Source organism: Cibotium barometz, chromosome 7 (genome assembly GCF_041138505.1).
Source record: "Cibotium barometz isolate CiBa-2024 chromosome 7, ASM4113850v1, whole genome shotgun sequence".
NCBI classification, from domain to species: Eukaryota; Viridiplantae; Streptophyta; class Polypodiopsida; order Cyatheales; family Cibotiaceae; genus Cibotium; species Cibotium barometz.
In genome coordinates this window covers 60,043,953-60,060,075 of record NC_141052.1, presented here as the reverse complement: position 1 = coordinate 60,060,075, position 16,123 = coordinate 60,043,953, and the positions used below count along the sequence as shown (strand labels likewise).

At 44.3% G+C, this 16,123-nt stretch overlaps 1 protein-coding gene across 3 annotated transcripts in view; it reads left to right on the top strand.

The window, feature by feature from the left end:
• The first annotated feature begins 850 nt into the window (after window positions 1-850).
• The window catches only part of LOC147637266 (intermediate cleaving peptidase 55, mitochondrial-like), a 71,825-nt gene continuing 56,552 nt past the window's right edge, over window positions 851-16,123 (top strand). For all 3 annotated transcript variants that reach the window (XR_015266367.1, XR_015266368.1, XM_086800892.1), the window contains exons 1-3: window positions 851-1,099; window positions 9,854-10,117; window positions 10,230-10,322. Coding sequence is in view for 1 of the 3 variants with exons in the window: in XM_086800892.1 (XP_086657018.1) it covers window positions 926-1,099; window positions 9,854-10,117; window positions 10,230-10,322 (531 nt within the window). In the remaining 2 variants the exon portion in view is untranslated. The remainder of the gene's footprint in view (window positions 1,100-9,853; window positions 10,118-10,229; window positions 10,323-16,123) is intronic.

The following is a 16,123-nucleotide window of genomic DNA, read 5'->3' as shown; positions in this document are numbered from 1 at the left end:
TATCAATTAGGATATAGAGAATCATCCTTCTGCATGCATCCTGATACATGAGCTTATCAAAAACCTGTTGGGCATAGCACATGCTTCCAATCTCCACCAACATGGAGACAAGGTAGTTCCCAACAAGTGATATATGGGTGTCTAGTCTGCTTTTGCACATGTAGGCATGCAAGCGGAGCCCATGGGTTAGGTCTCTCTCCTTTCTGCACTTGAGTAAGATGGATGCAAGGTCGTCAATCGAAAGGAAGGATGACACACCTTCTTGCAAAGAAGAGAGTGCCTCCTCTAAGCTACACATCTCCCAATTGATGTTGTTGTGCTTGATTTCTTCTTCGTGTACTTTGTGGGACAAAGATTTTCTACTTTCTGAAGTTTTAGCATGTCTTGAACCCAACTTGGGTTTTACAAGTCGACCACCATCGATAGGGACTTTGTGGTGAGACTAAGCTTGTTTTTCAGTATATATTTCATGCAAAGGGGCACCAGAGACTTGCTAGCATCAACGTAAGTTGAGCCCCAATCTAATGTAGTATAGGTTTTTTGCTCTGCAAAATTGGCACAACCCACTTTTGTTCCTTCCATAAGCGCTTTGTACGTGCTCTTGGCCTACTACCTTTAGGCAAGAAGCCATCTCCGCTACATTACGTTTGCTCGACTGTAGGCGAACAACGCCTTTCCCCTCTTCCTTATTTTTACTAGCATCATGTCTAGTTTTATTAATCATGCTTTATTAAAACTAAACTTGGTCTTTTCCCAATGCTTGCTTTTGTGCAATCATGTTAGGCTACCCAAGGTAAAGGAAATGCACTTTAGTAAAACTTGGACTACATTAAGTTTGTTCTTTTAAATATCCGAGACGGAAAGGTTTTTGCTGCAAATTTAAGAACTCGTGTAACAAAACCCCTAGGCAAACCCTGGGGAAAAAATGCAGGCTCTCCGAGCGAGCCTTCTGCGCCAACTGAGGGTACCAGTACGTGGGCATGGGCCGCTGGCCCGCTTCTTCTCCGCCGAGGCTACGGCTTCCTTCCTCGACAAAAAGGAGGTCACGGATGGAGACCTCAGCGTCCTGAATAAGTTCCAGAAAGTCGACCCCTCCAAGGTAATGTCAAAACCCTAGCCATTCATCGTTCTACAGAAAAGAAAAGAAAAAGGAAAAAAGAAGAAGAAAATGGTTTGGCCTCTTATGCTGTTTTGGGGAAATAAAATGCCTGGATTTTCTCTCTTTGGTCGTTTTTATGAATGCATGTGCCACTCCCTTGCTGTCTCAGCTGAGGGTAGATTGCCTAAGCGATGGGGATAGGGCGAGGATCAATCGTGTGGAAGAGGCTTCGTGTCTGGACTTATTCACGCTGGAGTTTTCCATGGATTGATTTGATTTGCACGCTTCGGGTTACCTGTGGAAATGTTTTGTTGGGTCTAGACATTGGATTTTTCCTGTGGATTGATTTGATTTCAATGTTGGGGTTGATCTGTGGGGCAAATGTTACGTGCTCGGTACCCCTGCTTGAAGATTTACGTGGTACAAGCTTTGGAATATGGGAGAATATCCTTGAACATTTGCCTACATGATGAAATGATTTGGGCAGGTGAAATTGTTTTCGTGTGGACATTGCTTGGTTTAAAGTCTTCATCTGCAAAGACCAATCAAGGTAGTTGGTCCCATCTAGGATGGATTTGGGGAATAGATGAAGTAGAAGCCATGGAATCCTCCCCTTGAATCTCCAGCAGAAAGGCTGCAAGTAGGTACCCGGGGGCTGCCCACTCCTCCGTAGACGCTTGTGAGGTGAAAGAAAGATGTAGAACTGAACTCTTTTCGGAGATCAATGCACATGGGTGAAGATGGGAACCAATGTGATGCGTGATCACTGATGAAGTAAGGGAGGGAGAGGCTAATGGAGCAAGCGCACAGTGCTACCATTGGTTTGAGGTATGAACAAAATACAAAATTTATGGAAACAAAAAAATTACGTTAAAAAAGAAGCCTCCTGTGGAGGGGGAGAGAGTTGGAAAAATGAAAATGCTGGCTAATAGTCTTCTTGTAAAGTGTAGAAGCAAGGGTCTAACAACCACAACGCTCTGATACCACGAGGGAATGGTTGAAGGTAGCAAGCGGAAGTAGAGGAGAGACAGAGCAACCAACAATGATCCAACACTTGAGAAAAATGATGAATGTATTAAATGGCATGAAATTTGTTCTTATATACAGCACAAATAGCCAAGTTGGCCAGTAAAAGAAATGCACGATTGGTGAAAAATACCTACGTCTGCGAAAAAGTGCCTAAAAATGTGGGAAAAAACACCCATGACTTAGTAAAATACATCAGATAAATATGCTGCATAAATGGTGCAATAAATGGGATAAATGGTGGAGATGAACTCAATCCAACATGTGCCTTTGCATTTTCAGTCCCATATGATGAAAAGTACAACACACGATTTCACTTGGGCTCCCTATGGCTGCACGCACAGTCAACTTTGCAATGACAGCGAAATCTGAAAGAATGCGGAATAGGAGAGCGCCAAGCGTAGAGCGGAAGTAGAGCACCACATGGACGGAGGCCAACAACCCGCCCAGCCCCCCCCCCCATCCGAAGATCTCGTGAGACCATCATAAAGGTGGGGGATCAAGGGAGACTAATGGGCATTTTGTCATGTGCAAGATTTGCCATGGACATTCTCTGAGGCTAGTCCTGAAGGGCAACAGATAAAGAAGGACTTAAGAATCAGTTAGAACCAGATTTTGGAGCAAAGGAGTGCAAGACATGGACAATGTTGGACTAGGAGAGGACAAGATGACTTGTCGGCTGCATGGTGTGCTGTTGGCTGCAAGAAAAGGCAGGTCGTGAACAGTTTTTGGCAATGTGTGTCCTGTCGGCTGGCAGTTGGCCAGCTCTCTAGTATGTCCAAAGGCCTATATAAGGCACTCATGGCTCATTGTGTTTTTCATTCACTCCCACTTTGGGTGTGGGTCTAGACTAGGATTAGAATAGTGTTCTACCTTTTCATGGAAGGCAGCCATGGGCTGGGCTGCAAGTTCTAGATGTACTTTTTTGTACCATATGAATATATTGAATTTCTAGCTATCCCTCTCTCTATACTCTCACTTCTGTCTGCGTTTTTGCATCAGCATGTTCTAAGTGGTGTTTAGGGCTGAAAGAAGACTCTCATAGCTTCTGCATGTAACATTGCTATTAGAGCATCAGGCTCAGCAAGCCTAAACCCTAATTCAGTCCCATATGAAGGTGTATAGGAAAGTGCACAGGTATGAAGCCCAAGGCAAGGAACACGAGACTGGGAAGAGCTCCCAGGAGGTTGGTTGGTGGTGTTCCACAAAGCCCAAAGGAGATGGCATTCTTGTAAGCCAGGAAAGGCTTCGGGCAACGGTTCCAAGGGAGGATGATCCTCCAAGGGGTGGAGTGAGTGTGCTAGACTTCATTTCTAAGGAATGAGACCAAGACGGTGTTCAGAGACAAGGCAGGAACGGACTGGGGACTGGATGGAACAGATGCATAGATCTTATTCAGAGTCAGAGTGGATTTGGAGACCGGGCCGGGTTTTCAGTGAAAAGGGTTGCCAGAGATGGATGGGATGACAGAGGGACTTCGGGAACAAAATGGGATGATGACAGTCATCCAAGAACAGGTTGGAATCCCGTCATCAAGTTTAGTAGAGGGGGATGTCATGTGCAAGATTTTCCATGGACATTCTCTGAGGCTAGCCCTGAAGGGCAACAGATAAAGGACTTAAGAATCAGTTAGAACCAGATTTTGGAGCAAAGGAGTGCAAGACATGGACAATGTTGGACTAGGAGAGGACAAGATGACTTGTCGGCTGCATGGTGTGCTGTCAGCTGCAAGAAAAGGTAGGTTGTGAATAGTTTTTGGCAATATGTGTCCTGTCGGCTGGCCGACTGTCACGATTGTGACTTAGTTCATTATACAGTCTCCTTATGGTTACAGATATTGAAGAGACATGATTACAGAGGACCCCTACACTCAGAAGGTCACGACTATTCGCTCTAGAGACCTGCCTCTTCATCAAGAGCCACACTCCTTCGACGACTGGTCACACCCCTTCGCTCTAGGGTTGCAACTCTTCACCCAATGGTTGCAGCTATTCATCCAAAGGATGTGTCCCTTCGCCTAGAGTCATGACTATTGGTCATGGGATGTGTCTTTTCATTCGTGTCTCTTGAACTCCTATATAAGGAGCCTATTGTATCACAATTTCAATCAACTCTGTGTTCAAGTCTACTTTCAGTTTCAGTCTTAATACACAGATAGTGGATGAAATACTAAGTAATAATAGTAATCCTCACAGTGGTATCAGAGCAAAATTTTTTCCCGGGCCTACGGTTGTGAGCCTCTCACCCTCTCCGCTCTACTCACCTACCCGGCGTTGTATGGAAGCAAAAGAAAGATGGAACCTGCATCTACGAGTATGAGGTAAACTAAACCTTCTTTCTCAATTCACATATAGAAGACAGATGCCCAGATGTGTGTGTGGCGTACCCGGTGAGTATACAGCGATCTCCTGCTGGTAGCCCTTCGTGAGCCTCTTCATCGGGTTGTGCCCCTTCGTGCATGGGTTCGCACCCCTTCCCACGAACAATGGCACCAAGAGATGGCATCTCTTCGCATGGCACCCCTTCGTTGCTGAATTTGGAGCCCCCCTCTCTTCGCCTTGTTGGCTGCCAGCGTGCCTTTTGATTGCTCAAAGCGCATGACTCCTTGAGAGTAGGGCGCTGAACCGCCCCGTCACCCACCAGCTTACGTTGTGAGCCGCCTTAATCTATTCAGCGACTGCTGGTGGCATCTCCAGTCGGCGTTTCAGCACTGTTCGAAGAGGCACCCCAGCCGGCGATGTGATCCCAACTTTCGAACCGGCGCATCTCTCCAGTCGGCGAAGCGTCACCTTTACAAAAAAAAAAAACGTAACGCTTCAGATTAATACCAAAAGCCTCATTAATTTAAGGCTTATACACTTAAGCCTTTAATCCACGTGGCTTTCGTCAGCCACGTGAGCATTCAAGATCAGCTGAACTTCTCTATTATGCCTTTGTCACACTATGACATGATCCTTGGACAGTCTTGGTTATATGAGTATGATCCTTTGATCAGCTTTCGAGATCATTCCATTCGACTTTATCATAATCATCAAGAAATGGAATTACGAGGTCTGTTTAATTCTAAGCCGATTACTGTGGTTTCTGCTATGCAAGTCAAACGCTTAGTGCGTAAACGCGACAACACTTCTGCCTTAGTTATGTTGCGAGAAGCAGAAGGCAATACAGTTGATCAATCGGAATCCTCGCCATCAGATATTTCTTATTTACAACAGCCCTTCTTTCAACCTTATAAGGATTTATTTCCTGACGAGCTGCCAACGACATTGCCTCCTCGACGTTCTGTCGATCATATGATTGATCTAATTCCTGGACAACCACCGCCAGTTCGAGCTCCTTATCGAGTTTCTTATTCAGAATCTCAAGAAATTCAGAGACAATTGGCAGAGTTGTTAGATAAAGGTCATATACGTTCAAGCAAAAGTCCTTTTGGTGCTCCAGTTTTATTGGTCAAGAAGAAGGATGGATCTATGCGACTTTGCATTGATTATCGTGCCCTTAATAAGCAGACAATTAAGAATAAGTTTCCCTTGCCTCGCATCGATGAGCTCTTTGATCAGTTGCTTGGTGCAAAGGTATTTTCGAAGATTGATCTGAAGTCAGGCTATCATCAAATCAGGATTCGAATTGGAGATGAATATAAGACAGCTTTCAGAACAAAGTATGGACATTATGAATTTTTGGTCATTCCTTTTGGGTTAACCAATGCCCCAGCTACTTTCATGACTTTGATGAATGACATCTTTGGTACTTACTTGGATAAGTTTGTCATCGTTTATCTGGATGACATTTTGGTCTTCAGTAAGACTTTGGCAGATCACAAGAAGCATTTGCAGATTGTCTTCGACGTACTCCGTACAAATGTCTTGTACATCAACAAGAAGAAGAGTCAATTTTTCAAAGATCATGTGGAATATCTTGGACATATCATCTCTGGACAGGGTATTGCAGTTGATCCTAAGAAGATACAGGTCATTGTTGATTGGCCTTTGCCACTTACCATTTCAGATGTGCGATCTTTCTTGGGATTAGCAAATTTTTACCACACCAAGGTTCACAAGTTTGCAGATATTGCTGCTCCTTTGACGGCCCTTACAAAGTTAGATAAATTGCAATGGTCACTTGAAGCTGAAAAGTCCTTTAATGGTCTTAAGCATGCGTTGACAACTACGCCTGTTTTGGCTATTGCGGATCCAACTCAGCCGTTTGACGTCATGACCGATGCTTCGGATAGAGCATCTGGAGGCGTTCTTATGCAGAATGATCGTGTTATTGCTTTTGATAGTCATAAATTTTCGGCTATTCAAATGCGATATCCCGTTTATGACAAGGAATTTTTGGCAATTGTACATGCTTATAGAACGTGGAAGCATTATCTTCTTGGAGCAGATTCAGTGGTTAAGACAGATCATCAGTCTTTGACCTATATTTTTACTCAGCCAGTGATGAATCCTCGTCAAGGACGATGGGTTGAATTTTTGGTGAATTTTCACATGGCGATACTCTATGTTCCTGGATTACAAAATGTGGTAGCAGATGCTTTGAGCCGCATGCCTCGAGCTACGAACTTTGCTATCTCAAATGTGCAGATGGAGATTCCAGCATGTTTTAAGCATGAGTATTTGACAGATAGAGACTTTGGAGATGTCTTTCGAGCTCTCAAATCTCTTCATCCTACTGTTGCAGAAATGAATATGTTTGCCGCATATACAATTACAGATGATTTACTTTATTACTTAGATCGCATCTGTGTTCCTCACAATGCATCTTTGCGGAAACTCCTTATTCAAGAGCATCATGAAGTACCCTTTGCAGCTCATCCTGGAATTAACAAGACATATCGTCTGTTATCAGCAACATACTTTTGGCCTCAGATGCAACAGGATGTTATTAAGTTTGTTAAAGCTTGTCACTCTTGTCAAATTATGAAAGCTTCACGACAACTTCCTCAAGGATTGCTTCAGCCTTTGCCAGTTCCTCAGGAAAGATGGGAAAGTATAAGCATGGATTTCATCACTACTTTGCCGCGTTCGCAGAAAGGCAATGCTCAAATTTTAGTAGTGGTTGATCGATTTTCCAAAATTGCACATTTTATTCCTTGCAAGAAGACCGTTTCTGCTCCAGATCTTGCAGCGTTGTTCGTACAGCATATTTTCAGAATCCATGGATTGCCAAGATCTATTGTTTCTGACAGAGATCCAAAATTTACTGGACATTTCTGGACCTCCTTATTCAAATCTCTTGGTACGAATCTCTTGTTCAGTTCTGCTTATCATCCTCAGACAGATGGACAGATAGAAAGAGTAAATCAAATTTTGGAAGAAATGCTTAGACATTATATTCAGACAAGATTAGCTTCTTGGGAAGAATATTTGCCTCTTGTGGAGTTTGCTTACAACAATTCTCCGCATTCAGTCACTGGAATGACTCCTTTTCAAGCAGCATATGGTCACACTCCGCTTGTGCCCACAAACTTTGTTCTCCAACACAAGGTGGCATTAGCAGATCAGTTGATTCAAGAAATGCAAGATATTCTTGTACAAGTTCGAGACAGACTGATTCATGTTTAGCAGAAGTATCAGAAGTATGCGAATAAGCACAGAAGGCATACTGAGTTTCAAGAAGGTGACTTGGTTTTGCTTTATGTTGCACCGCATCGATATAAGACAGTCTCCTTATGGTTACAGATATTGAAGAGACATGATTACAGAGGACCCCTACACTCAGAAGGTCACGACTATTCGCTCTAGAGACATGCCTCTTCATCAAGAGCCACACTCCTTCGACGACTGGTCACACCCCTTCGCTCTAGGGTTGCAACTCTTCACCCAATGGTTGCAGCTATTCATCCAAAGGATGTGTCCCTTCGCCTAGAGTCATGACTATTGGTCATGGGATGTGTCTTTTCATTCGTGTCTCTTGAACTCCTATATAAGGAGCCTATTGTATCACAATTTCAATCAATCAATCAAACATCTGTGTTCAAGTCTACTTTCAGTTTCAGTCTTAATACACAGATAGTGGATGAAATACTAAGTAATAATAGTAATCCTCACACCGACCAGCAATTGGCCAGCTCTCTAGTATGTCCAAAAGCCTATATAAGGCACTCATGGCTCATTGTGTTTTTCATTCACTCCCACTTTGGGTGTGGGTCTAGACTAGGATTAGAATAGGTGTTCTACCTTTTCATGGAAGGAAGCCATGCAAGTTTTAGATGTACCTTTTTGTACCATATGAATATACTGAATTTCCAGCTCTCTCTCTCTCTCTCTCTCTCTCTCTCTCTCTCTCTCTCTCTCTCCTCTCCCTTCTGTATGCGTTTTTGCATTAGCATGTTCTAAGTGGTGTTTAGGGCTAAAAGAAGACACTCAAGAGCTTCCACATGTAACACATTTAGCCCTGTATAAAAGGGTTAAGTTGACCCCAACCCTCTATGTGGGATAATACAGTGCCACATGGAAGCGTGAGGAGCAGGAGGGGCAAGAATTCATTCAAATACCTCCCTTGGATGCGAAGCTCGATGCCAAGTAGGAGCTAACGAGGCTCTGATACCATGAAAGAACGCGAACAACAACAGAGCGCCACGCGTAGAGCAGAAGCAGAGCACCACACCAACAACCGGCTGGTCCCCCCCCCCCCCCCCCCCAACCCGAAGATCCCGTGAGACCACCATAAAGGTGGGGGATCAGGGGAGACTAGTGGGCATTTAGCCCTATATAGAGGGGTCAAGTTGACCCCAAACCACTATGTGGGATAATACAGTGCCACATGACAACGTGAAGAGCAGGAGGGCAAGAATTCATTCCAACAAAAACGCAACTCCAACAAGGCGCCAACTGCAGAAAACCAAGAAAGGACTCACGTGAATTGCAGTAGGACTGCACACGCACAGCTCCACGTGCCTCTACAGCAACACGAGATGAATATCAGGTTAAAGAGCAGCAACACACACCGAGATAGCTCAAAGCCAAAGCTCTGATACCATGTTAGAAAACACACAGTCAATGGGAGAGAAGAGGAGAGAGACACTTGATTACACGAACACACAGTCTTGCACAAGAGAGAGATAGAGCACAAGGGAACTTGCTTCAGCTTGCTTGCGCCTACGAATAATGTTATATGAGGAGGCACTGGACCGTAGCCTCAGAGTGCGTGTATTAGAGTGTTTTCACATTAACCTTACACTTAATTAAGAGATTGTTCACATGCCCATAAATATAACACTTATGTATGCACCCGGTGTTCCCTCAGAGAGGCTCACAAGTGGAGATGCACTGTAAACCTTGCATCCAACAAGGAGATCTATGGGCGTAACACATGGAATCAGCCATGGGTTTCATCAAGTTATGGGATTAGCTACCGCACCTCAGGTGACCAAACTACTCAAACCCAAAATTAAAGTACATTTTTTCACGTGTATGTTGTAGTATGCTTGATAAACACATGGTGGGGTATATAAGGACTTAGGATACCTTATATAGCTCTTGACACTTAATAGGGGCCTCGCTATGTCTTAGATAAATTTAAATCTAGAGGAAACATCATGTCAAACTTTTCTCCTAAGCATTCAAAAGTATCCTAATGCATTAACTCCACTTTTGGCTGCACATTGTTCTTAAGAGACCACATGTAGTCATAGAAGTTTCTCAGTTTTCTCTAAAGAGTAATTCAGCTTCATGGTTCCAAGTTCTAACATTAGCAGCTTACAATCTCGTTTGGCTGCAGGTTTTGGAACCAGGCGAACTTTTGCCTGGTGTGACAACTGCTGAAGTGGCATCAAGAAGGAAGAAATTGATGTCTGCACTGCCAAATGGGAGCATAATCATATTAAATTCTGCCACTGTGAAGTACATGACAGATATTGTGCCATATCCTTTTCGCCAGAGTTCTAATTATTTGTACTATACTGGTTGCCAAGAGCCAGGAGGCGTTGCTTTGATTTACAATGCAGGCGAGCTATGCATGTTTATGCCAGATCCCAATCCAGAGGTACCAACTTTATTTTTGGATAGGAAATTGGAAAACGTCCCACGGATGTTAAGATCTCAAAGTAGGTTTTGGGTAATTTTTTGTTTTGAACCTTTACCATGTTGCTCTTTAGGGTACTTTTTGGGAAGGACGGCTGTCGCATGTGCCCGAGGCCATTAGTATTTTGAAAGCAGATCGCGCTTACAATATGAGTGATTTATCCAAGGTAAATCAGCTCAGAAATAATATGATAGAATGGAATAGTGCAGGGTATCTAGTGGTGTCATGTATGTATGTATCAGTTTATATTAGTGCATCCAAACCTCACACCTCACACTGTTTTCTATTAGTTATCTTTTTTTCCATCGTTCACTAGGTTCTCTTTTCTTTCCAATGGCTACTTGTCAATAGGTAGTGTTACAAGTGCCAGTGTGCATGCTGGATGTATTTCATCATCAGCTCACTCCTCTTGTATGTATGTGTGTTTGCTAATGGAAAGCCGTTGGGTTAGGGAGCTGCTCAGGAATAGGCCATTCTGAGCCTGTTTAGAAAGGGACACAAGCTTAAAAAAGTTATATTGGAGGGAGGCATTAGGATGTGCAGTGGGTGCAGGGCCTGTGACAAGGGAATGCCTACTCTCTGAGGCAATGGCCAAGAAAACAGGTCGGAGAGAGCTCTGATAGATCAAAGGAGCAACAGCCAAAGCAAGGGAGGAACGGGCAGATGTGCAATTCGAGGATGAATTTCCAAGCAGGCAAAACATAAAAACAAGGCACCAACTTTATTGAAGCTGGGCAAGATGTGGGTAGCCAAAAGAGCAGCAAAGGAGTACCCTAGTGTGGGCATGCGTGGATTATCTGAGACAAGGATGCCATTTTCCATGGTTATTTGGGAATAATGAGAGACGTTGTTAGATGATTATGGTTGTTTAGTGCATGCATGTTTTTCTGACTCCTTGAGGCACATACCCTATGAAATTGAGAGGTTAACCGTTAAAAATAGGAGCAATTTCTGGGAAACCTAGAAAGGTGAATGCATTTTCATCATGGACATCATCTACAAAAGAGGCGCAAGAGGGGAGGTTGCAACCACCTACAGGCAGTCTGAAAGCAGCCTGCCCTGCCCCCGGAGGCCCCAAAAATTGAATATGTCCAAAAGGGACAAAGAGAGGGAATGCTGACCAGTTTTGGTGTCCACCACCGCAGGCTGACAGGTTGATCTCTGGTTTGTGTAAACAGCAGCGCGGATCTTGGAGCACTAAACCGTTAATTCATTTGATCACTTTAAATGACAACATAATTTAGCCACACTTAAACAATCCAGAACCATGAACCAGGCACTAGAATGTGCCAAGAATAAGCCACTTTGCCAAAGCCACCCAAATGCTGTGGGACAGCTAATGGGTACCCTTGAACCAAAAATCACCAACACAAGGGATCTCTGGAAAGGGTAGAATGGCAGGACAACACAAAAGCGGATATTTGCAGCTTTCTTCCTTCTCCCTTGGATATGCACAAGAGTCCAAACAGCCCCACAACTACAGCATTGGACAAACTCTAGGCACTCTTGAGACATCATAGATGAATTCCAACAGCATTAGGATTGGTTGACCAGCTGACCCGAGCGCCCAAAACTGGTCGTACAGCTCTTGGGCAGCCTAGGACAGCAGTACATGTACTTCAAATAGCTGCTGGAAGCCTTATAAATGGCCATACAGCATGAAGATCAGCTCTTTCAAAAGGCATGTGCTCCGTCGTGCAGACATTGCACCTGCCACTCTTGGTAGAGGTGCTTAGCAGTCTCCAACACCTGCTGAAACCGGCCTCTGATAGAAACCAGAGTGCGGTAGACTAGTAGTCACCCGTCCACTTGTAGTCTAGATACGAAAACAGAAAAGATTGGGGCTAGAGTGCCCAAATCTGAAAACAAAGCGACACCTGTTGGCCCCAAAGCTTGGCGCCCCTTGCGGTATTTCTTTATTCAATTCCAAAAGTATGAAAGGCTGAGTACAACCAAAAAAAATCAGCCAAGAGATTACACCTGTATGTCCAATCTGACGGCCCACAATCCCTCTTAGCACAGAGGATCCATGCACACAGATCTGTGTCTCAAAATAACACACTGTGCCTCCCTCTGATCAGCCAAGACCACTAAGCAGGGCAGCCATGAGCATACATCTGGCATAACTCAAGCACATGATTCAACATCTCAGCTCATACATACATATACTGTCCAACCTCTGTCTCAACCCTTGTCAATCTGCCATACCCCTCCTCTCACAAGGGGCCAGATAGCTCACATCTGCAAAACAGACATCAAGCAGTAGAAAGAGAGATAGATGAACAGATGAGGAGCTTACCAAAATCAGCCCGTGTATTTGCACTGGAGGAAGCAACGGTACCAATCTGTACTTGCAGGCACTTGTTTCCACAACCCTGCTTCACACGCATGTCACACGCATGTACGTACTTGTCTGTACCCTCCTCCTTGTGTCCAACTATATGCTGTACTTGACTGTATAGATCTGAAAAACAGCCCTGTACCAGTCTGTACTGCCTCGGGATACGTGCTAGAAGCTATCCTTGTATAAGCCGCCTGCAGCCAACACTTGTACTCGCCTGAACCTGCGCAGCCAGATCTGTCCAGAGCCTGTCCAGCGCCGCCAGTAGCAGTACTGCTGTACGTGGACTGTCCGTACACTGTACGGTAGTCGTACAGTACTGTACCTGCAGTGTACTTGTCTGCACAGCCTGTACCAGCAACTACAGCCTGTCCAGAACCTGTGCGCAGCCTGTTCAGCAGAGAAATAGGCCCGCAGCAGCTCCTGTGCGTAGCTTGTACCAGGAGAGAACCTGCAGCCTGTCCGTACAAGGCTGTACGGCTGGTTTGCACAGAGAAAACAGCAACCAGAAAATCTGCAGTCGATTCTTCCTCTTCCTGTTTTTCCACGCATGAGCACAAGCAAGTATGCTCCACGACTCTTTTTCCCAAAAGCTAGAGAGAGGGAGAGGAGAGAGAAGCACACACTCCAAAAGTGGAGTGGCCCCCTCCCCATAATAATCCTAGGGCCCCTCCCCACTTTAAAAGTTTTTAAAGTCCCTAGGGGTCACTAAGGCCTAGGGGCAACTTTAATAAACATTAAAAGTTTAATGTTCTAGTTCCCCCCCTTCACACCTAGGGATGTCCACACATCTTTAACTCTGTCCGGGCACCCCCCATGTGAATCATTCAATATTGACTCTGCAACCACCATGCCCACACTTGTGCTGTTCCATTTTCACAGGGCCATGACATACCCCCCTCTTGAAAAATGGCAAGCTCTCGATTGCATTCTGGTGATACAGCAAAATATCCAAAGTGAAATATACAATATGGCAAGATCAGCGTCCCAATCTCTCTAAGCCATGCATATGTATCAACATTCACTATAAAACAATGGCATAGTAATAGTCCAAGTTGTATACCACTGTGAACCATACATATCCACAAAATCTCATGTGACTAGTACACATATATCATAGAAGTCCCATAAACAGATGTATTGTCAGCCTCAGTACCTTCGGGTGAGATAAAAACTGCACCAAGCGATCTCTAGATGTCATCTGAGCTTGTCTGTATCAAGGGAGTGGAGGTGCTACCCCCCTCTTGAGCATCAGGTAATGCTCCAGACCCATGCTTTGCTGAACCTGAATGAGCCACAACAAGAGTCGGCTCTAACTCAAAGGCATCGAGATAAAGCTGCAAAACCTGAGGTGAATCTGTTAAGTCACCTTCCTCCATCCACTTCGCATCCATTGGTGAATAGTTCTTGAACTTCACAAGATAGCGACGGGAAACTTTACCTCGTACCTTCCTTTCTTTATGTGCCAGGATCTGCTCTGGAATCAGAATCTCATCAAGTTCCTCAACTTCCGGCTGAGCCTCATCTGATACATCCTCAGGCACATCCCCACGGAAAGGTCTAAGAAGACTCATGTGAAAAGCATTGTGAATCCTCCAGTGATCTGTGATCTGGTAGCTTCAAACGATAGGTTACCTCACCAATCTTTTCCAAAACTTGAAAAGGCCCATAATATCGCATGCTCAATTTAGGGAATAAGCGCTCCTTACCCTTCATCTTCTTGAGTCTAGCCTTTTCAAAGCGCAAAAGAACCCAGTCACCCAATGCAAACTGTAAATCACGTATGTGACGGTCTGTGGCTTTCTTTTGCTTCTGTTGAGTTTTCTAGAGTGCCAACTTAACTCTCCGATAAGCTTCATTCAGACTCTCCACATACTGATCAGCCTCAAAGATCTTATCCTTTGTATGCAAAATGGGTGGTACCTTCTTCCCTCCTTCCACAATCTCAAAAGGCGCCTTGCCTGTCGAGGTATGTACAGTGTTGTTATATGCAAACTCCACCAAAGGAAGATATTTTTCCCATTGTTGCTTGTGCTCTGACACATAACACTTGAGAAGATCCAATACTGTCGAGTTAGCCTCTTCTGACTGACCATCTGTCTGTGGATGAAATGACGATGAAAACTTGAGAGTTGTACCCATGTTGTCAAACAACCCTCTTCAGAACAAACTCGTCATCCGTGGATCACGGTCACTAATGATAGACGTAGGCAAGCCATGATACTTGAAGATGTTCGCCATGAACAACTTCACCATATGATCCACTTTGATCGTCTTACGCACGGGAATGAAATGAGCCTGCTTACTGAACCTGCATATGATAGTCCAGATGCCATCATTTCCCGTTTGTGTCCGTGGAAGATCAAATATAAAATCCATGGCAATGCTCTCCCAAGGTCTATCCGGAATAGGTAAAGGCTGTAATAACCCTGGTGTCTTTTGACGGTCAAACTTTATCTTCTGACATACGATGCATTGCCTCACAAAGGCATCAACATCTCTTCTCAAGGTTGGCCAATAAAAGAAAGTCTCCACTGCTTTTACCGTGGCGTCAATACCTCTATGACCTGCATACGGTGGAGCATGACTTTCAATCATAACCTTGAGTCGCAATGGCCTGGTAACACACAGTCTGCCATGCATCAATAAAAACCCATCTCTGAGAGTATAGTGCTCATGCCGCTGACCCTCAGACATCTGATCATACAACCTTTCAAAGTCCTCATCATGGACATACTGCTCTTTCATTTCATCAAGCTCATGATGATAAGCAAGTGAAACTGCAGAGACCTGTGGCTTGCGTGACAAAGCATCTGCCACTACATTCTTTTTGCCTTCCACATGCAGAATCTGGAAGTGAAACATTGACAAAAAGTTTGCCCAACGCATATGCTTCTTTGAAAGCTTAGTTTGCGTGAGGAAATAACGCAAGGTCTGATGATCTGTCTGCACAGTAAAATCAGCCCCAAGCAAGTAGTGTTTCCATGTAGAAAGAGCGTGAATTACAGCCAACATCTCTTTCTCATAAACCTGTAAATGCTTCTCAGCATCTTGCAAAACTCTACTCTCATAGGCTATGACATGTCTCTCTTGCATGAGAACTGCACCAATGCTACTTCCACATGCATCACACTGGACAACAAAAGCCTTTCGGAGGTCCGGTAACACCAATACTGGGTCTGAAGTAAGCTTTTCTTTGAGCTTTTTGAATGCTGTAATTTCCTGATCAGCCCATCTAAACGGAGTTGCCTTCTTCGTCAAAGCATGAAGAGGCGAAGCAATTTCAGCAAAGTGCTGTATGTAACGCCTGTAATAGGAACACAATCCTAGAAAGCTGCGTACATCATGCACGGTCCTCAAAGCTGGCCAATTAAGTATTGCTTCCACCTTTGCTGGATTCATACGGACTCCATGCGCAGACACAATATGCCCCAAGAAATGTATCTCTTGCAAAAAGAACTCACTCTTCTTGCCATTAACAACCAACCTATGGTTTCTGAGTTCTGCAAACACAATGGCCAAATGCCTTCTATGCTCTTCCTCAGTTTGTGAATGCACAATCATATCATCAAAGAATGTGCCCACAAACTCTCTATGAGGCCTGAAAATCCTGTCCATCATTCTGT